This window comes from Balaenoptera ricei, chromosome 10 (assembly GCF_028023285.1).
Source record: "Balaenoptera ricei isolate mBalRic1 chromosome 10, mBalRic1.hap2, whole genome shotgun sequence".
Lineage (NCBI taxonomy): Eukaryota > Metazoa > Chordata > Mammalia > Artiodactyla > Balaenopteridae > Balaenoptera > Balaenoptera ricei.
Genome location: NC_082648.1, coordinates 1,717,520 through 1,741,244, shown reverse-complemented (window position 1 = coordinate 1,741,244; position 23,725 = coordinate 1,717,520). Strand labels below are relative to the sequence as shown.

The following is a 23,725-nucleotide window of genomic DNA, read 5'->3' as shown; positions in this document are numbered from 1 at the left end:
AAAGTGCCAGCCCGGTGACACACAGCAGGTGCGGACCCTGCCTGTGAGCCCTGGGAACGTTTGGGGCCTGCCAGCATCTGGCGGGTTGGCGGCTCCCCCAGCCGCTGTGTGTCAGGCAGATGCTGTGCCAGCGTTTCAGCGTTGGAGAGCCGGCCCAGCTCCGCCTCAGCCCCTCAGGCTCGCCAGTACCGAGTGCCTGGCCAGAGTGTCATCGGGCCCAAGAGCTGCCCGGTGAAGTCATCTGTCCTTTGATGTGCTTTCAGAGGGATCCGAGGTGATAGTTATTCATCCAGGGTAAAGGGAACGCAAAACAGAGTTAGTGCAGGACAGCTACTCACGAGAAGAGACCCAGCGTCACACTGGGCCCGGGCTCAGGCTCAGGGGTCTGGCGTTGTGTAAGGATTTATCTGTCACCCATTAAAAGGAGGGTCGATGGCCTCGGCCCAGTGAACGAGGGAGCTCCAGCCAGGAGGCAGATCTAGTCATGAGTTCACTCACCACATCTCGTGGCTGAGAAAAGCACGCACTTTCTCCAGAGGCAGAGCCTTCCTTCCATTGCGGGAGGTGAAGGGACACACGCAGCATGTGGCATCAGGCTTTCAGATGAGCACCTTTCACTAGCAGGTCTTGGTTTTTTTTTTTTTAACATCTTTATTGGAGTATAATTGCTTTACAATGGTGTGTTAGTTTCTGCTGTATAACAAAGTCAATCACTAGCAGTTTTTTGTAACCTCCTTGTAAATAGATGGGGTGAGCAATTGTGAAGTTACTGGAGTCTTTCTGTATCAGGAATGTCACCTCTGCAGAAACAAGCTCACCCTGTGCTTGATCTCCAGCCCAAAGTCAGAACTGCATCTCGCGTTGATGTACATGCAGCGGTCCCCACACGGCCCCCAGAGCAGTGGGTGGGTGTGACATTGTACACGTGCAGGTGTATGGACCTGCTTCTCTTTACAGTCCCGAGGATTGTGGTAGTGATTACAGGAGCTCTAGTCTTGCTCCGTTTCTTTGCCTTGGGAGGCATAGAAAGACTGGAACTTCTTGTTTCAGATTGACCTTGACTTTCCTCATTTTTTTTCACCTCAGATCATCCAGCCCCTCTTAGAACTTGACCAAAACAGAAGCAAACTAAAGTTGTACATTGGACACCTGACAGCCCTCTGCCATGACCGAGACCCCCTGATCCTTCAAGGACTCACGCCACCAGCTTCCTATAACTTGGACGATGACCAGGCAGCATGGGAGAATGAACTGCAGAAGATGACCCAGGAACAGGTAAGTCTCTCACCTGAGCTCTGGCGACTCCCTCACAACATTCAGCTGCTCTTTAGGTTGGTGCAATAGAAGCTGCCTTGGAGAATTCGGGGTTCAGAGTCAAGATTCTTAACAGTGGCTGGTTCTTCAGTAGATATTAGGAGCTACCATTTGAAGTGAGCCCCACTTTATTCTTCCCTCAGTGTAACTTGCCAAAGAATCAGAAAGGGCTGGTTCGGAAGGGAGAGGGTTAAGGGGAATCTGTTATTTCACAGAACTGATGGCCACTCATGACTGTGACCACGGAAAGGAAGTCTGAGTTGGGGATATTTGGATGAGGATCCTTGACAAGTCAGCTGTCTCTAGGGAACTGTGGGTCACAACCTACTAAGTTTTTCAATAAAAGGACCATTAGATGAATGAGTTTAGGTTACCCTCCTCTGCTCCACTTTCTGTTTACTGTTGCCTGTAAAATCCATTGGTTCCCTTTTTTCCATGTCGTGGTTTTTTTAGTTCAATAGAGAAAATGAGAAGGCTAAAAGGAGACAAAAACCACGAATAAAAGAAACAAGGAGAAAACAGGATGAGGGAAGACATGGAAAGTAAAAGAAAGAAAAATTGAATAAACACTGAGAAATAAAAATAGAAAAAAAAGAAATCGAGCAGCTTTAGAACATTAATCCTAAGCTGCTTTTGTTCCCAGCTACAGAGTGGGGTTGATGGTGTCCCAGCCCCTTGTAGATGTGATTGTGCCATCAATCTGCTAAAGCTCTGCACCAGAGTGTCGAAGCTGTGCACTGTCTTCCAGCTGAATGCCTCCTATTTGTTCACCCATAATGCGTGAACGGAGGCTGTGTCGAATAGGACACCTCCTGTGGTGTGAGGTTGCAGGGAACAGTGACAGCTGCGGGTCGAGAATTGCACGCTGGGGTCAGGGCGGGACTGACTTCCGGGTGTGGACATTGCCTAAAAACAGACCCATTTAACGGCCTGTCAGTCACCCACCTGATTTGTGTGATGGAAAAGGTAAGGCTGACCTCTCAAATTTAGCATGTTGCCTTGGAAATTTTAATTTCTTTCTTTTCAAAAGAGGGAGAAATTTAAAGGACAGAATTAAATCGAATTTCCAGTAGCTCCTTTTGATATTAATAACCATGAAGTTAACATGCCACTGGAAGCCCGCTGGAAACAGAGCACACGGCCAGTTAATTTTAGAAACTCCACTTCAAAATTTTGCAGAGAGACAGGGCATCTTAAAGCATGAACAGTGATGTATCAAAGTTTAACTGGCATTAAATTATTTCTTTGTGAAACAACTTGTCTTTGAAGTGAAAAAAAGTATTTTGGCTCAGTCCTGTTTTCCAAATATGCCTGAATGGAAGTAATCAGTCTTTCTAAGGGGAAAAAAAATACCTTCAGGGTGAGGCCAAGGTAGAAAATCTCAAGCTAAGAGTTTTTCAGAAAGTTTTGAGTGAAAAACCAGGAATTCAATAGAAGGCATGCCGTCCCACATATTATCGTCCAAGCAGTTTGCTCACATACATGAATCATGTTAATATTGTCACGTTTCCCTTTGGCTGAGAACCTGCTTGAGTTACTGAAGTTGTTGCACGCGGCATATGAAACTGTATCTTCAGCAGCATCCCTGGAAAACCTGGGGAGCAGGTGACTAGGGTCATCTGTAAAGGGGCACAGCAACTAACCACACCTTCCGTCAGCTTCTCCAGAGCAGCTAGAGTTTGGTAGAGAAACCAACCCATTTTCTGCCACCTCTCTCCAAGTAAGATTTTAAGGGAGTGGTGCAGGCTGTTGAGAAAGATGACCTGTGATAATACAAAATGACTTGCCTATTGTGAGCAAGGTTTGACTTTAGTTTTTGAAGCCCAAGAAACATTAGATAGAGATCACCGCTAAATATGCATGTTGGTTTATTTTGTGTGTGTGTTTTCTTTGGGGATATAGAGCCTTCTGCACCTGACATTTGTGTTACTCAACTCTGTATGTCCCATGAATTTCACTGCCACCATGCTCCCCTCGGTCACACACCCCCATGAGGACAGGACAAGAGCCTTGTCTGTCTTTTTCAACACTGTTCTCTGTACGAAGAATAATGCCTAGCACATAGTATCTGCTCAGTAAAGGTTTGTTGAAGGAATGAGAGAAAGTGAAGGAGAAAGGCAGGCAGGATACAGTCCATACTTCTTATCAAAGCACACAAGGCCTCCTTTCATTTGGCCTAATTCTTAAATGCACATCTCTTCTCACCCTATCCCTGAAGCATACAACAACTGACAGTCTTCTAAACTGTTAATTGACTCACAGTTTTCACATTTGTGTCCTTTTGCTCATAATGGTCCCTCTGCCTGCTCTGCCCTTTCCTGCCTTGTCTCCCTAGGGAATACCTAAATAGGAATCTGAGTTTTTAAACTCAGCTCAGACATCATTTCTTTTATGAGTTCTTTCCTGAAACCCCAGGCCCAATGTGCCGCTCCCTCCTTAGGGCTTCTGTAGGACCTGTGACACTCGTACTTACTAGTTTTCATATCTGTCTTCCTGTTAGTCTAGGCTTTCTGTCAGCTGAGGACATGAACCATATCATTTTCATCTTAAAATTCGCACCACGTCGGGTACTTGGTACTTGCTTACTAACTCAGATGAGTGAGTGAATTCTAGTGAGTTCTGCATAGTTTATTACTTTGCATTTCATAGTTATGATTCTTATTCCCTAACTAGTTGAGTTTCTTCACTGCCAGAACCATGTCTTATATTTCTAAAGTGCCTGGCACAGTACTGTACATGTAAAGAATGCTTAGTATATACCTTGCTGATTGTTTATTTGGTGACCCAAGACAGTTTCCTCAGTGCCATCCAGTAGCTTTGGATAATCTGGCTATTGATGTCAGGAGAGCCACTCAGACTCCATCCTGAGTTATGACCCTATTATCTGCAACTGGCTGGCCTACAGAAATATTACTTTACATCTAAAGATTTCCCAGAATTGTTTTGTTTCATTTGCCCTCTTAGAGGCTGGCTATCTTACCAACTAAATTTATGGGTTTGTTTATTTTTCTTACCTTATCGGTTTTTGCTTTATGTATCTTGAAGCTCTGTTATTGAGTGCATGCACATTAAGGACTGTTATATCTTCTTGATGACTTGACTCTTTCATCATGATGTAATATCTCTTTTCAAAGCTGGTAATACTCCATGCTCTGAAGTCTGTTTTGTCTAACATTAATGTAACCATTCCAGCTTTCTTTAGAATTGTGAGTGCACGATAAACCTTTTTTCATGTATTTGCCTTTAAGCTGTCGATGTCTTTATATCTACAGTGAGTTTCTTGTTGACAACATGTATTCACCAGCCTAGAGGACACAGGTCTAGGGGGCAAGGCTGTCTCTTCCTCCTTGATTTCAATAGGTCAGGCTGCCACCCAGGGCCAGAGGGCTGGAGCTGCCACCCTAGTGGGCCTGGAGGACAGCATCCAGCCAAAGAGCCTTATTCTCAAGCCTTAAAATCTGATGAGGGACTTCCCTGGTGGTCCAGTGGTAAAGAATACGCCTTCCAATGAAGGGGACGTGGGTTCGATCCCTGGTCGGGGAGCTAAGATCCCACATGCTGCAGGGCAACTAAGCCCGCGCGCCACAACTACTGAGCTCGCGCGCCTCAACGAGAGAGCCCACGTGCCGCAAACTACAGAGCCCACGCTCTCTGGAGCCCACGCGCCACAACTAGAGAAGAGAAAACCTGCACGCCACAAGTAGAGAGAAGCCCGCGAGCCACAACGAGCGCTGCAGCAAAAGATCCCGCCTGCCATAACGAAGACCCGACGCAGCCAAATCAATCAATAAATATTTTTTTAAAAATCTAATGGAATTTGACCTGCTAGATTTTGGACTTGTTTGGGACCCATGATCCCTTTCTCTTCTTTCCAGGGTCTCCCTTTTGGAATGGGAATGTCTAGCCTATGCCTGTCCCACCATTGTATTTTAGAGCAGATAACTTGTCTGGTTTCAGCAGGTCCACATTTAAATTTTGCCTCAGGATGAATCATGTTTTTTAAGTCTCACCCACACTTGATTTAGATGATATTTACATGAGATTTGAGATTTAAAGTTGATGCTGCAGTGGGTTAAGACTTTTGGGCTGTTGGGATGGGGGTGAATGTGTTTTGTGTGTGGGAAGAACATGAGTTTGGGGGGTACAGAAGGCAGGGTGTTATGGGCTGAATTGTGTCCCCTGCAAAATTTATATATTGAATCCCTGACTCCAAGAATGTGGCTATATTTGGAGATAGAACCTTTAAAGGTAATTAAGTTAAGAAGAGGCTGATAGGTGGGCCTTAATCCAATCTGATTGGTGTCCCTGTAAAACGAGGAGATTGGGACATACAGAGACACCAGGGCTGTGTGCTCACAGAGAAAAAAAAAAAAACGTGAGGACACAGCAAGAACACAACCGTCTGTAAGATAAGGAGAGGCCTTATAAAAAACCAACCCTGCCAACACCTTGCTCTTGGACATCTACCCTCCAGAACCGTGAGAAATAAATTTCTGTTGTTAAGCCACCCAGTCTGTGGTATTTTCTTATGGCAGCCCCTGCAAGCTAATACCTTGTTTTTGAAAGATATTCTTCTCTGGGTATAGAATTCTAGGTTGACTTCCTGTTTTTTTAATATTTTAAAGATGCTGTTCCATTTTCTTCTGGCTTCCATAGTTTCTATTGAAAAGTCAGCTGTATTTATGTGTGCTCCCCCCACCCTCTCATGTTTCTTTTTTCTCTGACTGCTTTCAAGATTTTTTTTTTAACTTTTGTTTTCAACCATTTGAAAATAATGTGCCTATTTGTATTTTACGTTATATTTCCTGTCTGGGCTAAAATCCTTTTTGAGATCTCTGTGTCCCTTGGGCTTATGTTTTGTTGTCTTTCATTAATTTTGGAAGATTCTTGGCCCTTATCTCTTCAGATATGTCTTTCGTCCCTTTCTCTCTTCCCTTTCTATATCTACAATTATGTATTTGTTAGACCATCTGATATCATTCCACATCTCTTCGATGTCTGGGGGCTTTTGTTTGTTTCTTTGGGGGATTTTTTTCATGTTATGTTTGGAGATTCCTACTATCTGTTTGGTCATAATTTCTATCGATATATCTTTAAGTTCATTTGCTTTTTTTGTGTCTCATTATTTTTTATTAAGTGGTAAATGTTATATGTAAAAGAAGAGTAGAAACTGAGATTAATAACATTTATGTCTGGAAATAGGCAATTCCTCTTCTTCTGTCAGACCATTAGCATTTGGGAACTGAGTCAAGTAAGTCAGTAACTGAGCTGGGTTTGAGTTACCTTCATCGCTCCACAGGCTTTAAATTTTCCAGTGGTGAATTGTACATTTAGTGCAAATTCTTGAGTGCTGATTTTTCCTGGATTTCAGTAGTTCCCTCATGCCTACACCACAGGGCTCCCCCTTCACACTCTTGTCCTCTCCCAGTGCAGGCTGCTCTTACCTGTTAATGCTAAATATAGTTAAAGTCTTCTTTGTACCCAGTAGCATTTTTCTTTTTTCATATGCAGTGGCAGCCACTGTCCTAAACTGGTTTGCATTTTTACAGTCCACGTTTTTACCTTTTTAATATACATATTTGTTTACACGAACAATGTGCAGTATTGTTCAGTGTGATATAAATTTGAAATAAATGACATCATACTGCTCAGGCTGTCTTTCTGTTCATTAGTGTTTACTGAACCTGAGCCTTCTGGTCACTTGCTATTGGAAGAAAAGATGTTGCTGAAATTTTTCAGATAAATGTAAGTCTTATACCATTTTAAGTATGGCTCTGGAGCCCTAGAGAAACTTTCTTTGAAAAAGTAGATTGAGGTCGTGTCAAAGTAGAATGCTGTAGTGGTACAAAGTGGCTAGAATGAAGGAAAAGGTTTTATTAGGTTCAGTTTTAGATTTAAACATCTTCTCTGTTGATCCTAGGACAGCCCCATATTTGACCACTGTCTGTTATCTTCCAGAACCACAACTCATAATTGAAATTCCAGGTCCACGTTTCCCACACCAAACACCTTCTACAGAAGGTGTCTTCTTTTCTTTGCCAGGCCCTCTTGCCAGCTCCTGGGCAGGAAACCTTGTTAGTGTTTCCATAAATCTGGCACTGACACTGGCCTGTATATTTGGTGGGACCAAAGATTCTGGTGTGTTTGGCAGGCTGGGATCAAGGATTCGGCCCACATGGCCAGCATTTTTGGCAGGGCCAGGGTTGAGGATTCAGCTGGCATGGTGGCATTTGGAGGCAAGGACCAAGATGATGGTGCAGATGGTTGGGAGACTGGCCACATACAAGGAGACTGAACAAATGAGTAAGTAAATTGAAGCTCATGGGAGCAGGCTTGTTACTCCAGGAAGAGGAAGTAACAAATACAGAAGGGTGAAGGCAAGTCCAGTGGTGTTCAGCTGCTGTTGGAGGTGGTCCATATGGACTCAGGGTTTTTGACAGATAATAGATTTAGCTTTCTCTGTGTGTACATTTGTGTGCTCATCTACATGTATACATGTGTGTATTTCCTAGTTTTATCTGCTGAAGCACCTAGAAGCAGTGACACACCAGTAACAAGGAGCTCACCTAGCTCCCAGCTCTTGGTTTATAGATGCCTTTTTTCACCAAAAGGAACCAGGGCTCCTTGGAGACATGGCTCAGCCTAGGACTGTGTGTGGCAGAGTACAACATAAATCCAGAGCATCTTATACCAGAAAGTAACGGAGTGTTCCAAGAGTGGTGGGGGTATGTCAGAAGGACATGGGGGGGACTTTCCTGGTGACGCAGTGGTTAAGAATCCGCCTGCCAATGCAGAGGACAAGGGTTCGAGTGCTGGTCCAGGAAGATCCCACATGCCACGGAGCAACTAAGCCCATGCACCACAACTACTGAGCCTGCGTGCCACAACTACTGAAGCCCGCGTGCCTAGAGCCCGTGCTCCACAACAAGAGAAGCCACCGCAATGAGAAGCTCCCGCACCGCAACAAAGATTAACCCCCGCTCACCGCAATTAGAGAAAGCCCACGCACAGCAACAGAGACCCAACACAGCCAAATAAATAAATAAATAAATTTATTTTTAAAAAAAGAAGAAGGACATGGGGGGCTCCCAATAGCAAAATCTTCAGGAATTTGAGCAGCAAAATTAATAACAGTAACAGATTACAGCCCACTGAGTAGAACAGGAATCTATGAGTCTATACTAGTGTAGAGAAATCAGTAAGCAAATACATGGTGGGGCAGGGGCCGTGCCCTGTAGTAGAATGCCTGCTAACATATGGAGAAAGAGTGGTGGAGTTAGAGAATCACCACTTGGCAACCATCAGAGTAATAACTGATTTGAACTGGAATCATCAATGGACGTGAAAACCAGTGGGTGAAAGTTGGTTGAGGAACAGGATATTTGCATAGTCTAAAAGTGTCTCTTCACACACGCACACAAAAAATTATTTCAGTTAATTAGCACAAAATCCTTTTAGTTGATTTACGTTGGAAAAACTTGGCAGACACCATCTAAACCCAAATGACTGAAGGTAACGTCACCTGTAGTGGGATAAATGAACGTTATGTCTTAGTTCTAGGTATTAACCAAATGGCACATATGTTGCTGAAACTTCCCCTAATTCAGCAAGCACAGAGACATAAAACACTAAACATGAGAGGAAAAAATGAAGAATTATACTTTATCAAAACTTTAAACTTTTGTTCATCAGAAGACTGGGAGGAAATATTCACAATGTATATATTGAACAAAGGACTTCTATTGAGAAGATATTTTTAAAATCAGAAACAAAAAGACAAAACAACATAATTTTAAAATGGGCAGAAGACTTGAACCAGACAGTTCACAAGAGAAAATACACAAACCAAGCACATGAAAACAGTGCTCACATAAACGAAAGCCACAGTGAGACAGCAGTGCAATTCCAAGAAAACGGCTAAAATTCACCAAACGTCCACGAGGATGTGGAGCAGCTGGAACTCTGCGCGCAGTGGTGAGGAGTTAAAATGGTCCAAGGCTTTGAGAAGCTGTTAGGCAGTTTCTTATTAAGTTAGATACACACCTGTCCTATAACCCAACAATCCCACTCTTCCTTATTTACTCAAGAAAAATGAAAACACGTGTACAAAATTGTTCAGAGCAGCTTTATTTGTAAAAGCACCAAACTGGAAACAACCCAAATGTTCGTTAACAGAAGAGATCTTTTTTAAATTATCATATATCATATAATGGCGTACTACTCAGCAACAAACAAGAACGAACTACTGGTACAAGCAACTTTATGAATGAATCTCAAAAACACTGTTAAGCAAAAGAAGCCAGATGCAAAAGAATATCTGATTAATGTCTGATTCCCTTTGTATGGCATTTCCAGAACAGGAAGAACTCATCTGTGGTGACAGAAACTAGAACACTGGACGTCTGTGGGAATTGACTGAAAGGGGTCCCAGGAATCTTTCTGGGACAATGGAAATGTTCTGTGTTTCGGTTGGTGAGACGGTCATGTGGGCGTATATAGTGATCAGAATTCATCAAATTGTACACTCTGATGTACAGAGATCTGTGCATCTTGCTGTATGTCAGTGATAGTTTAATTCAAAACAAAAACAGAAAAGTCACACCCCATTTCCAGTCTCCTCTCGAACTTTTTGAAGCAGTTCAGCTGATAGGCAGATTCTGCTGAAAAGCTGAAAGTGGAATTTCTCCCTGGAGCACACGTCCTTTTTCCACCACGAATGCCAGCCCCCTGACGGCCGACTACGCTGGAATGAGCCCTCACTAGCCAGCTCGCTCCGTGGGTCACGGCTGTGGACTCCAGCCCCTTTCCCAGCACCCAGTCCGGTTTTGACCTTCAGGGAAGTATTGTTGCACAACTTGGCTCGGACCTCATCGTCTCCTCGGAGTCCTTCTTCCATTTGTTTTCTCGATTTTGATCAGTGGCTGCTTGGCTTGTACCCTCTCTCTTCAGGGCGGTGAGTCTGGGGTTGTCGATGCCGGGGTGGCACTGGGCCCTCACTCTGGGAGGTCGTGGGTCATCAGTCACGGCATGACACTCTTCTCTCGTGAATGCGTCTGCGCAGATCGTCGTAGCCCCCAAGTGGGACACGGGAGCTTTGGGGGGCAACGGGGAGAGAAAACAAGAGAGAGAGAAAAGAGAAGAATGGGTTATTTATGGGCAGCAAACTCTTTCCTGGTTCCCAGCCTGCATGTTTCTGATCTGGTTTTCTTCTCTTTGCGATGTTTGAACTTGTTTCCTCGGCTCCGACATTGAACTCTTGTCCAAAAAGACTAAGAGCAGCGGAGCATGAGAGGCTGAGAGAGGCGACCAGCGATCCAGCAACAAGAACTGCAGGCCCTGAAGACAGACGGGTGTCTGTGCCTGACTGGGCTCGGGAATGGAGTGTGTGTGTCTGTCTGTCTGTCTGTCTGTCTGACGTTTATGAGAAAACCCTGTGGGGCAGCCTCACTCTTTCTCTCCCCTCTGCTCTCACAGTCTGGCACTCTCCCCTCCTTCTGACAGCTTCCATTAACCTTTTCATGCAAAGAGCAGAGTATCTTGCCAGCTGGATATTGAAAATCTGGCAGAGAAGAGATTGTTCTAAAAAGAAGAAAAAAAAGAGGTAGAAGCGCTGGGAGACCCCACGAGAGAGGACAGGGCCTGGTCAGCTGCTGGCTTGGGCCCTGAGACCCTGAGCCTGCTGCCTGACTTCTGGTAAAATCCCCTAAAATGAGGTTGCGGGGAGGAAGAGGAAGTCAGGATTTGAATATAGAGGAGGTGAGGAACTCTCTCACACAGTTGAAATGACACAGATGCTAATCCTTCTTTGCAAATCACTCCCGACCTGAGGGCAGCTGAATGGTGGACACGTGAAAGGATACACCTAAATAGGAGCAAACTTAAAGGCTTTGTGCTAAACGTGCTACATCATCTTGTTTGTGGAGAGAGAGAATACTGTATTAAGAGACTCAGCTAGACCAGAACTTTTTTGATACAAAAGATCCCTCCAGACCATCTCCTCCCTTAACTTATCTCAGAGAAGGGGATTCTGCTGTTTCTCTCTTGTCCACAGTCTCTCCCTCCCCATCCTGACCCTCATCACCAGGGCCTGCCCCCAGCTGGCCGGGACTAAATAAAAATGAACGTGAAACACCTACTCTGAATTCAGGTCTCCTGTGCCCTCAGCTTCGCAGCAAAGAGGGCAGGAACCTTTAATTTTGTTTCCATAAGCTTGATCTTGCACTAGACCCTTTAGAGCTCTGAAATAGGAATATGGAACATTTTTTAATTATGAAGCTCTGTATTTATAGAGATCTTAATATTTGTTAGCTGCCCTGCGTTTTTCCTTTGTGTTGAGAGTATTCCCACGGAAGGAGGAGGTCAGCACTTGTGATTCCCTGGAGCTCCTGCAGGAGCAGTTAGTTACCATCTTGGAGTTTTCATGAGTCTTGACAACTACTGCAGTCCAGCACATTGACTTCCAGAGATAATGCAAGGAAACTTATCCTTGCGAACGTCCAGAAACTGGCCCGGGGAGCGGAGAAACCTTGCAAACGGCAATTTTCCCATCTCGTCAGAGCTTTGAAATAAATTGTCCTTAGCTTTCCTCAAACCACTATTTAATTGTTTACCAAAGGTTTGGTGGGACAGTCTGGAAACAGAAGTCACTTAAACGTCTAGTGGGCAGCGTCCAGCATGGCCTCAGCCACACGTCTGCCCCAGTGCACCTGCACAACGCCAAGCTCCATCGTCACGCTGGCCGCATGTATGTGCAGCAGAATTCTTAGGGGAGACCTGTGTGAGCTTCAAAAAAGGAGAAGGTGTTGGACCACACCCTTCTCCCAGTTTACAGACAGTGCTGCTTTTCCCCACTGGACCCCCTGTGCCCCCTGACCTAAAGCGCTGCTTCCCCCAGGAAAGGGGGGAAATACTGCCACAGCCTCCCTCCAGGTGTCCCCTCTTCCCAGTGACCCAGTCCGCACTCGCTGCTGTTCTGGCTGTTGTCCCTATTACTCGCTGAACCTCTAAGCAACTCTCCTGCGCCCCTTGTAAGAACATCAGGGCCGCTGGAGCAGTGAGGTTTTTCTCCCTGAACCCCTTCCAGTGCTAAGTGGGAAAGATGGGACCAGGCCACACTCACTTGCCACTGGGGCAAGTGAAGATGTGTTTCTGATGCAGGAGTTGGGACTCAGAAGGCATCTTCCAATATATAAAATGTTACGAGTGATGGTTAGGTTTTGTGATGGTTAGGTGACACTGCTCACCAACAATACTGTATTAGTTTGTAAGGCCGCCATAACAAAGTACCACAGACTGGGTAACTTAAACAACAGAAGGTAGAAGGTAGAAGTCCAAGATCAAGGTGTCAGCAGGGTTGATTTCTCCTGAGGCCTCTCTCCTTGGCTTGCAGACAGCCGCCTTCTTGCTGTGTCCTCACGTGGTCCTTCTTCCATGCAGGTACATCCCCGGTGTCTCTGTATGTGTCCAAGTTTCCTCTTTTTCACAAGGACACCAGTAAGATTGGAGTGGGACCCACCCTAACAGCCTTATCTGAACTTAACCACTTTAAATCACTTCTCCAAATACAGTCACATTCTAAGGTTTGGGGGTTAGAACTTCAACATGTGAGTTGGGGGAGGGGACGTGACTCAGCCCATAACATTATGGCCAGTAGCCCATGGGGCCTCCTGGTGCCCTAACTACCACTTAAGTAATTGTTCCAGCGTTTCAAACAACCAACTTCCAAGCAAACTCTGGAAACGGCCTTCCACATAAATCACGGGGCCCGCCTATTGAGAGGCAGGGGGTGCTGGAGACTCTTGCTCACATCCACTAATTACAGAATCCTCCCTCGGGTGGGGGGAGGTGGGGCTGCAGGGCCTGCTGGTGATGTCAGTCCGGAGTGCCCTGTGACACAACTTAGAAACTGGACCTTTCTTTAAAAGCCGTGTAATAGACACAAAGGCATAAAGTATGAAGCACATACTTGCTTAGTGAATGAATGAAATCAGGAATTTTCTGGAGATAAGATAGTGGCATTCTTCTGCACCGTATAAATGCTATCTTACTGCTTTGTCTACCTCTTTTTAAAGACCACTTCGGCACAAGAGAACATGCCCCCACCTAGCGTGTGCTCCTGGTGAAAGGGAGCCTGTAATTTTAACACTGAAGAGAACAGATCTTGCCGTAAATTGAAGGTATACTCAAGTCGCCCTAAAAACCAGGTTTTGAGGGACAGGATTTTTCATGGGGTTCTTTTTAAAGGTAAATAGTGGTTTTAATGTTATCAAACTAAAAAAAAAGAAAGAAAGCTTTTTCTAATAGAAACCCTCAGCCAAACTTAAATGCTAAGATCTTACTGCCAGCTTAACAGAAAAGCAGGCTATGGTGGCAGCTTAAAAGTAGGGGGATGGGGTGTTTGATGGAGCCCCTGCCCTGACGGTCACTGGTTCAGTTTATCCCTTTGAATCAAGCATCTCTCTGAGGTAGTACCTTTTTAAATGCAGGCGTTCCTAGGAAGGGCAGCATGGTGTCTCTCCCGTTAGCCTGCCCAACACTAGAGGAACGTCAGGCATCCTGAACACTAGGATGACAGGAACCGTGAGTGACTGGGGAGAGGAGAGTTCAGAAGGGGACACGCGGCCACGTTAAAAACCGGCTTAGTCTCCACTGTGACCCAGGCCTGGTGATAAAGCAGCATCGTCCTTAGGGCTCGCTGATGTCGGCCTGTCGCACAGCTGAAGTCCACGCCAGCCCTCTGCAAGCGTTTAGCCTAAATTTGAGTCCACAGATATTTATTCATAAGATTAAGTTTAGCACAGATGGGCGTCAGGATGCACCTCGTGGGAAGGCAGGGAGTCACCGAAAAGACAGGGTATCGAGTTTTCTGGAGCGGCCTGTGATGAGAGCCAGACAAGGAGCCGGGAGAGGAGACCCTTCCAACCCTCCGGCCTCGGGAGCTCAGCGGGGTCCCGTGTTGTTCCGTCAGGAGCAGCTGCATTTCCTCAGCCTCACCCCCCTGCCCCTGGCTCTTTGCATGTGAGGGAGCTGAGGCGGGCACGACGGGACTTGCCTGGGAAGATGAAGCCGAGTGGCCAGATGGGGCCTGGACGTTCCTCTCCGTCCCAGACCTGTCCCCACCCCATCCCCCTGTAGTCCCCGGGGGGGAAAACCCCCTCCGCCTGTCAGAGGACGCCCCCGAGACAGGCGTGTTCTCGGTGGTCGCGTTGCACGGCTGCCGGGCGTCGCCGTGGGGCTCAGGCCGCGTGGGTGGAGGGATGGACGCCTGTCTGTCCCAGGCCCCGTGTGCCGACCAAGTACTGGGGCTTTCTTCGGGGAGAAGAGCGAATTGCAGGTCATTAAAATGCCCGTCCGGAGATCTCTTTAGCCTCCCTCGGGGCTGCGGCTTTGCCAGCCCCGGCCTGCTCCCCGCGCGGTCGGCTCCTAAGCTCTGCCCTGTCTGGTGACACGGGCCGCGGGGTGGCCGGAGAGCCGCACGCAGGGGCCGCCGGGCCGTGTGCCGGGGGCGGTGCGCGCCCACCCCGCCACCGCCGTCTCCTCTCGCCCGCGCAGAGCATCCTGGCTCACTGCGCCGCCGCTGAAGGTTGAGCCCGCCTCCCTCTCCAGCTGCTGCTTCGCGAAGCTCGGGGACCCCCCCCCCCCCGCAGGGGCTTGGAGAAGCTTCCCAGGAGTGCTGTGCCCTGCCCGTCTCACCGCGGCCGTTCCTGCCGCGTGGAAACCACGCTGTGCGAGGCCGCTCGGGCCCTGCGGCACCGTGGCTTCGCCCCCGCTCTCCAGGGGACCGTGCTCCCCGTGTGCTGAGCCAGACGGGCCTGGAAGGTTCCTGGGTCTCTCCTCTCACCCTTCTTCACCTAAGGAAACACGACTGCAGAAGTCCTGCGCTTTAGAGGGCCACGGGAATAGTTTTCTTTCAAATCCAGCTTTCCCCAAGAGCTTTCAAATCACATCACATCCTCTTCCCTTTAGCACCCAAAATGAGTAACCGTCCAGGCCCCGCCCCGCCAGCCTTCTCCACGTCAGCACAGGTGCCTATCCTCGCGTTGTGCCCACCCCATCACCGTGCATGGTCCTCCAGACGATGGTCGTGTGTACCCGGGGGTCACTCAGAACAGCCCACACGGCCCCGGAGCCTTAGGCGGTAGTGGCACCCCTTCCATGGCCCTTCTGAATTGCTGGGCCAGGGGCTTGTAAAAGGTCATTTTGTCATCTCACCAGGGCATTGGGAGACGCCACCCAGGGAATGTCAGGTTGGCACTAAAAAAAAAGCAAAAATCCAACAGGATCCATGGTTCCCTGAGGGAGCCTTGCCAGTCTCTCCCCGTCACGCTGGCCCTAGAATCGGGTGCCCCATGCTGGACGTGGAACGTGCACTGAGCACGTGCCACTGCAGTGGAGGCCGCTTCCCTCTCTGGTCCTGCTCAGCCGCAGTGATTCATAGGCGTGGATTAGCTGTGTGCTGGTTTAGCTCTTAAATCTCAGCTGCAGCAAAGCCTTGTTCTTATCGTCCTGATGGCCTCAGCATTAGATTTCTTAGTTGTTTGGGTGGTTTGTTTTCTGTTTTTAATCCTCTCCCTTTGACACGTTCCGTTTCTGAAAGCCAAACCAAACACGCTGGCCTGGCTGGCCTGGCCTGGCCGTGTCCAAGATTCTCAGAACCCTGCTGCTGCTCTGATGGTCCCTTTGACAGAGAGGGACATTCTTCCCCGTGGGGATAACTACAGGCTCTTAAAGTGAATGTCTCTACTCACGTCAGTTAACAGGTTTGTAAGAGGTGGTGTGAGGTGTTACCAATTAAAATTCTGCCTGGCAGGAATTCTGCTTCCCCATTTAAACCTCCGTACTTTCTCCAGCCTCCAGTGCTGTCCCAGCAAGTCTGGACTGGGAAGCGGTCCGTCTCTGCCTCAGGACGCACTGCATCTAAACGCCCCACCCACGTGGGTACCTGGCTTGCTCTTTTCAGCTTTATTGGGATACGACTGACAGATAAAATTGTAAGATATTCAAAGTGGACAATGTGATGATTGCTATACGTATACATTGTGAAAGGATTCCCCTCATTAAGTTGATTAACACATTTATCATCTCACATTACTTACCTTTTTTAAGGTTCTACTTAGCAAATTTCAGTTACACAATACCGTGTTATCAACTGTAGTCACAACTGGCTTGTTGTTTGGACGGGATGATACATCAGATTCCTTTGGTGTTCTGGAAGGTTTTTACACAAGAGAGGATTCCCCATTCTCTTCCCCCCCCCCCCCCACCATTCTCTTGATTCTTGAAATTTAATGTATAGGAGGCCAATCAGCCCAATGTGAAACCTCCTACTGGGTTTGGGGGGGTGGTCTCTTCCCACTTTTATCTTTTGTAGCCATGTCTTCTGTCTCCTCCTCTGTTCACTCCCTTCCCTAACTAGTTCAGAGAAGGTATAACACCTATATCAAGACAGAACCTTTCTGGAAAGAGAGTAACCTGGGAGGTTGAATATCACAAAGAAGAACTCAGATTATCTCAGCCAGGGAAGAATACTTCAGGCAGGAACGCATCCAGCATTTTAGAAGTGTGGAGACCTAAGTAGGTTAGAAATTAAGACGTTAGTATGTTAGTGACATCTGCAAGTACAAAACAGAATTATCGGCAAGCAAAAGTTTGTGCTGGTTTATGTACAGATAACTGTCTAAACCTGGACTGTTGCAACACTGTCTGTGCCTGGTTCCAGCTCCTGCTGTATCCAGGTGTTAGCAACCTGTGTTTTGGTCCCTAGATCCGTTGACCCCAGTTCACCTGGGTCACTTGACTCCAGGTTGTTGACTCTCAGAAAACCGTGACTGACGCTAACCTTGAAAAGATGACAAGCCGCAGTGACAGGCCGACTCTAAGAGGTCCGGTGTTTAGCCAGCAAGCCCAGCTTTTTTGTAAAACTCGCCTCTGAGGCAGGAGAGATATCCTCTTTTTCTCTCCGGAGCACTTGTGCATCTGGAGACAGCAGTTTGGTCCCTGACCGCTTGCTGGCAGGGCGTGAAGGACGAGCCCCAGGTTTCCTGGGGTGCACGCTCCATCAGCCTAAACTGCAGCAGGCCCGTCACCTCTTTAGGCCTTGCTCGCCTCACTTTAAGGTTAGAGAATTGAACTGCGGGTTCTGTTAGCTCCCTTCCAGGCTTTTGATTCTCAGTTTTGGAATCGGCCTGCTTTTAGGTCTGGTAGTTCCACTGTTTGATATTTTGTAGGGGAGGGGGTTAGTGTAGAAACTAAATTGTGTGCTTTGGACTAATACAGAGTCACGAAAAACCCTCTCTGCCTTATTTCCTTCGGGGCTAGGGGCTTGCCGGTACCACACTGCAGGATTTTCAGTGCCGTAGCCGGGAAGCAGAGAAGCTCTTGGTTTGTTTTTACCTTTGTTTAGTTTTTAACCATTGAAAAATCTAGCTGCCCTAAGGCACATGGCAAGCATTCATTCAGTAGCTGTTTAGGGAGCACCCCCTACGTGCCAGGCTTAACGTGCTCTTGGCATTACTGGGAAATCATTTATGATTTTCATGCTTCAGGAGGCCTTAGTGCCAGGGCTTTCCTCCTACCTTGCTACCTGTTGTGAGGTGAGGGAAGGAGAGGAGGAAGTTCCTTTATTTCACCAAGTGAATCTTGAGGAAATCGCCGTGCAGTGGCCTGTTGTCATCAGTGGAACTGACTGTGGATCCCCTTGGTGGAATGGACTCTCGTTTTTATTGCATCGTTTTGTTCCAGATTCGTCCTGGAGGAGCAATGACACCTTGTTTACTTCTGGCCTAAGCAACAACAGTCTTTCCTTCTTTAGGAAGACAAATCCAGACACTGCCGGGCAGAGGGGTTCATTGCAAGGCAGGGAAGGGGGAGGGGAAGGCCCAGCGGCAACTTCACGGTCACCACCGCATCCGGTCATCTTGCAGAGTCCGGGGCAGGGCAGCAGCTGCTTCAGGCTCTCAACAGTAAGCAGCTGGGGTTGGGGGAGACCTTGGGAAGGAAACTGGGAGATTCAAGCTGCAAGCTCGGACTTGAAATACAAGAAGGGAGGGCCTTGGAGTTTATCGTAATCTGTGGGGAGTAATCGTAGGACAGATTCTTCAAGGGCAACTTTGATTTTCCCTGTTACTAAATGCTAGAGGGATTCTACAGAGCAAAAAAGTGACCCAATTCCTGTAGAAAAGTAAATGAAATATTTACTACCTGGGCATGAAATATCCACCATGCTGTCAGGTCCCTCTGACCATGTAAGTTTTATGTTTTATTCAGCAGATAATTATGACAAAATACATTGCAATTTATTCTAGTTGTTCGAAAATCCAAACTCGGGTTATTTCATGTCTTCATATCTCCTGGGTAAATGTAGTTAAGCAGCCTGCTAATTGGGGCTGGGGACTGTAGCCCAGATCTGGCCAGGATAGAGGACGACTTCGGCTTGACCGTCACCTCTGGAAGGCTCCAGTCGTCATGTCCATTTACAGCTCAGACCTCATGGCCTCTGCATCCTGGGACCTAGCTGTCAGAAACTTCAAGTTCAGATTCTTGTCTGATTAAACCAAACTGAGCATCTGTTGTATAATTTCCCACCCACCACCAAACCAGCTGCAGAAACGAATTAATCTGAGTCACTGCCAAGCACGACTGAATCTGTTCAGTCAGGTTTCTTGTAACCATCCCTCCTTTAAACCCATCCCTCCATCCTCCTCTTTCACCTCATCCTGTGTCTGTGAATAGAGAACTATGTGCCTTGAAATAAGGCTTTTTCTCTCTTTTAAGCCTTCCCTTTTTCATGGGTTTCTGTTCACTCTACCTTGGCCTTGACTCGGCTGTGGAGAGAGGCCACCGCTGCCCTGAAACCCTGGCCTGTGCTGGCGGTGGATGTTCTGGGCAGTTTCAGGTCTGCCAGCCCGTCCCTCCGCTGTGCCTCTGCCCCTCTGTCCCGCCCGGCTGTGTCCTGATCATCCTTCCACTGTCAGCTCTGCTGTCTGACAGCTGTCCTGACGTGGAAAGCAGGAAGGGAGCTGCAGTGGTCTCTCTCACAGTCAGCCTTTCATGACGTGTTTTTGTGGAGTGTGAGGTTGTGAGGTATCCTCTCTGAAATGCCTTCTTCCCTGGGCAGCGGTGGAGGCTGACACGCCCCCCCCACACCCCCTGCCTTTCTGCCACACACCCTTCCCATGTGTGTTGCTTTGAGCATCCAGATTGGGTTGCTGTTGCATTTGTGATTCTTGGCTGGAGTCCCTCTAGAAATCATATTACTACTCTGAGGGCTGGAATAGCTACTAAGAACAGAATACATTATCATAACATTCAGCAGACAAAGCCAGAAAGTTCCTGCCAGAGGCCACCTTGGTATCCTGTGCTTGCGCCATATTCTGTCCTTTGAGAACTTTAGCAATGTGGGTGTTACCATGGATAGTTGATGTGTCCTGCTACAAGGCCTGCACCACCAGACAGTCTTGATTTGGAGATGCTTCAGATTTATCTTAAAAAGCTCTTGGGAAAGTTATGGGTGTTTTCCCCCAGGATTAGCATCTTTTCCTTTAGTTCATTCTCCAGTTGTTTTTCAATTGTCTGCTATGTGCAGGTTGTTTTGCTAGGCAGACTTGGTATGTAAAAAAGAATTCATTGAGGAGCTTGCTGAAGAGTTGGGGAATGGAACATGTAGCGAACTCTTGAAACAGGAGACAAAATGAATACTTCAGCAGTGTTCACCTCTGAAAAGGGATGTCTCCACAGACAAAGGGGGCGAGTGATCTCCACCAGGAAGGATAAGTTAGATGGGGAAGAGGGAGGTGTAGGAGGTAAGACTGTCCACACCCCAGGGTGAGGGAACCACATCAGAGTGAAAGCAAAGACAGAGGGTGGCACGGACGTACCGGGAGATGAAACTGGGAAAGCAGGATGGGGCCGGAGGGTGGATGCCATGCCAAGGAAACTGGACTCTGTTGTAGGTAGGAAATCGCTTAAGATCTTGGAAGAGGAGTGGACCTAATCCAACCTGTTTTAGAAAGATTACTCCTACAAACCAAGGTTGAAATGACTGTGAAGCTATTGCAATAAGCAACAGATGCTAAGATACGAGAGCCTGTGTTAGGGTTGTGACCAGGAGATCAGCAAGGAAGAAACTAAACCGAAAGAAACATGGCCTGGAAAGGGCGCTAACAGGAATTTCACAGAAGACGAAATGGCCAATAAATATATTTTTAAATGTTTCGCCTCTATTTTTGGCTTCACCACAAATGAAAAGAACTACAAAGAACTGCAAACGAAAGCACCTCTGTCATATTGGCAAGGTTGGGGTGTGTGTGTGACCCCAGTGGACCGGGAGGCTGGGAAATGGTCACCCTTATTTGTTGACTGAAAATTAGTACAACTGTTCTGAACAGTTTGGTAACAGGTCAAAAACTTTAAAAAGATGTATACCCTTTGACCCAGGAATTCTAAGAAAACAGTCATAGACATGCAAAGATTTCTGTACAGAAAATTTCAACACATTAATATTTATAGTAGTGAAAAACTGAAAACAAACTACATTTCTAATAATGGAATTAGTTAAATTATAATACATCCATTAAAAGGATTACAATGCAGCCCATTTAAAAATTGGGTTTTAGAAGCATACTTAATCACATGAAAAACTATTTTTAGTCATTATTAAGTGAAAAGAACAGTTTATTAAACAGTATAAACACTATGATTTGATGTATAAGTGAAACATTCACAAAAAAGTGTTTATCAGGCATTCGAATGTTAGTCTGAAGCTCAAGAGAAAGAAGGGAGCTACAGTTATACTCATACATACCTTGAAAATGGTTAAATGTAGGTCATATGAGGGTTATTATACTGTTTTGTATATGTGTGCAGTTCTCTGCTAAGTAAAAAAGTCTTACAAAACCCACCTGAAAAGAAATAATTAAGTTGGCAAAGAAAGTAGATTAAATGTGCTGGTTCACTAAAGCACGTAGAGCAGAACCGGCCGGGATCCGCGTCCAGTAGGTTAGTTGCTGTGACTGTTGAACTTCATGGAGCGAGGATAGACAGGGTGACCCGAGGGCAGCAGAGGACGGTCTCCTTAGGCCTCAGGGAACCCCTGCGTGTCGCGCAGGAAGCAGAACAGGGAGGAGCAGCCGCAGGACAGGGAAGAACCACACAGATGGGCTAACGGACAGGTGGAGGAGAGCCAGGCAGCCAGGAGGGAGAGTCCAGAGCAGGTGTCCCCAGGGCCAGGTGTCCAGGGGGGCTTGTGTTGGACGAAGGCCGGCGAGCGACAGGTTGTGCTGTTAGGGGATCCTTGAGGTTCGGTTTGGTTTGGAGTCTTAGGTTTTGAGGTATGACACCCACGCAGAATACCACATGAGTCATGTGTACAGGTCTGTGAATTTACACGCTCGTGGAACGAGCACCGGGCACGAGAGGCAGAGCCGCTTTCCAGTCACAACTGGCCCCTCCCGGAGCAGCCTGCCTTCAGCACCACAGGCTGGCTTTGCCTGTTGCTAAGCTTTATCTGCCCAGAATCACCCGGTGTGAACTCTGCTGTCTGGCATCTGCTGTTCAGCACCACGTTGTGCGTGGGCGTGGTTCATCCATTCTCACCGCTGACACTCCGTTGCGTGAATATCCACAGTTTATCATCCAGTTGTTGATGGGCATTCGGGTTACTCCCAGGATTGGGCTCGTTCTCTGGATTCTCTGTTCTGTCCCTTTGGTCTCTGTGTCTGTTCTTGTGCCAGTCGCAAGCTGTGTTAATAACGAGAGCTCTGTGTGGTAGCAAGATTTCTCCATGATCGTTCTCCAAGATTGCTCGGGCTATTCTGGGCTCTGCATTTCCTCTCACACTCTGAGTCAGCGTGTCAGTTACACACACACACACACACCTGCCGCGGCTGTGATTTGAATTACGCTGAATCTATAGGTAGTTTGGGCAGAACTAACACTTTTACAATATTGAGTCTTCCAACCTGTCATCATGTCGTATCCCTACACTTAAGAGCTGTGTTACTTCTCCAAATAATGTCGTGTGGTTTTCAGCGTGGAAGTCTTAGTTTAGCAAACTTTGGAGAGAGCAATTTTGGTGAAATGGCAAAAACTAAATTCTTAGATGTTAAGGAGGGAAATGAGAAACAGAGATAGCAAATGTAGACTGATCTTTTAGATGTTTGATGGTGAAGGAAAGGAAAATTGGTCTAGCCTGTGAGATGCAGACTCAGAAAGTTTGGGGTGAGAGTGCCCTCTGAGACTGTGGTCGAAGACCGGGGAGGGGAAGAGGTTGGAAACAGAGTTAGTTGACGGCACAGAGACGTGGGAGGTGGTCAAGGTAGCCTGGAGAAGGAGGAGGAACAGCAGTGTCGTGGGGTCGTTTTGAGGTAGGCTGTGTCAGGCCTGCGTTACCGTAGTAACGAGTCCTCAGGCTCGTGGCTGCTGGCACCGTGAGCTGTCCTGAGCCGTCCTGGGCTGTGCCCTTTGCCACTGACAGCAGCAGGCCCACGTGCAGGACGCTGCCCTCCCGGTCATCCTGACCCACATTTCCAAGCCCCTGTTTCTTTTAGCAGAGCCTGTATTCTGTTTTCTCTATTGGAGGCACATACCTGTACACCTCCTACTACAAGAGTCCCTTCCTCCAGGGCATCTTAGTTCACTTACGGTTAAGTAGAAAGAGGCCCAAGACACTTGAGGAAGGTTTTGTGTTAGATATTCTATATATGGAGGAAACGAAGAGGCTGAGGTACGGGATTTAAAGCTTACGTTACAGAAGGAGCTTGCGGGATTCGTGGGAACAAGTTTGTTTTGCAGTTTAGTGGAAATTAATTTACTTGGAGATGTTTTTAGGGTTGTTGTTGTTTGTCTTTAGATGCAAAGCTTTCAATACATACAGGGAAAATTGCATCTCTATATCTAGCAGGGAGATTGTGTAACCCTACATGCTACGTATAATTACAGTGTTTTTAAGAAAGTAAACAAGAAGACGGTAGGATATGGAAGATCTTGTTGGATTATTCAGTCATATTTATATCCACCAAATTTGGATTTGTAGCTTTAACAAGGAAGGGAAGAGGGACAGAGAAGGATATACTTCACTGTGGCTAAGATGTAATAAGCATTTTCATTAAATCCCAAATATCACATGTGTGTATGTTTTGGGAAATTCTTTCCTGGTGTGAAGTCTAAGGGGCCCTTTCTTTGGGGAGGTGGTGAGGGATGGATAGGCAGACCTGAGGGGTGGGAGCAGGGGTGGGGACAGGAATATCTTGAGTGAGATCTGATAAGTTTCAGAAGCTGGAATATACCTTTCCCAGTTCATCCATGGGACCTGCCACATCTGAAACCATGCAGAAACTTCCTTTTTTACACGCGCTGCGCATGCTAATGAAATATTTTAAAATCACGAGGTACTAATCCATCTCAAGATTTGTTT

The 23,725-nt window shown here is 47.0% G+C and overlaps 1 protein-coding gene across 7 annotated transcripts in view; it reads left to right on the top strand.

Moving 5' to 3' along the window:
- The window catches only part of ERC1 (ELKS/RAB6-interacting/CAST family member 1), a 423,805-nt gene that overhangs the window by 386,578 nt on the left and 13,502 nt on the right, over window positions 1-23,725 (top strand). For 6 of the 7 annotated variants that reach the window (XR_009505264.1, XR_009505265.1, XM_059935032.1 and 3 more), the window contains one exon: window positions 1,087-1,275. Coding sequence is in view for 5 of the 7 variants with exons in the window: in XM_059935032.1 (XP_059791015.1) it covers window positions 1,087-1,275 (189 nt within the window). In the remaining 2 variants the exon portion in view is untranslated. Of the gene's footprint in view, window positions 1-1,086; window positions 1,276-4,586; window positions 5,105-23,725 lie in introns of those variants that run through there. The other variant, XM_059935035.1, reaches the window with a different exon arrangement.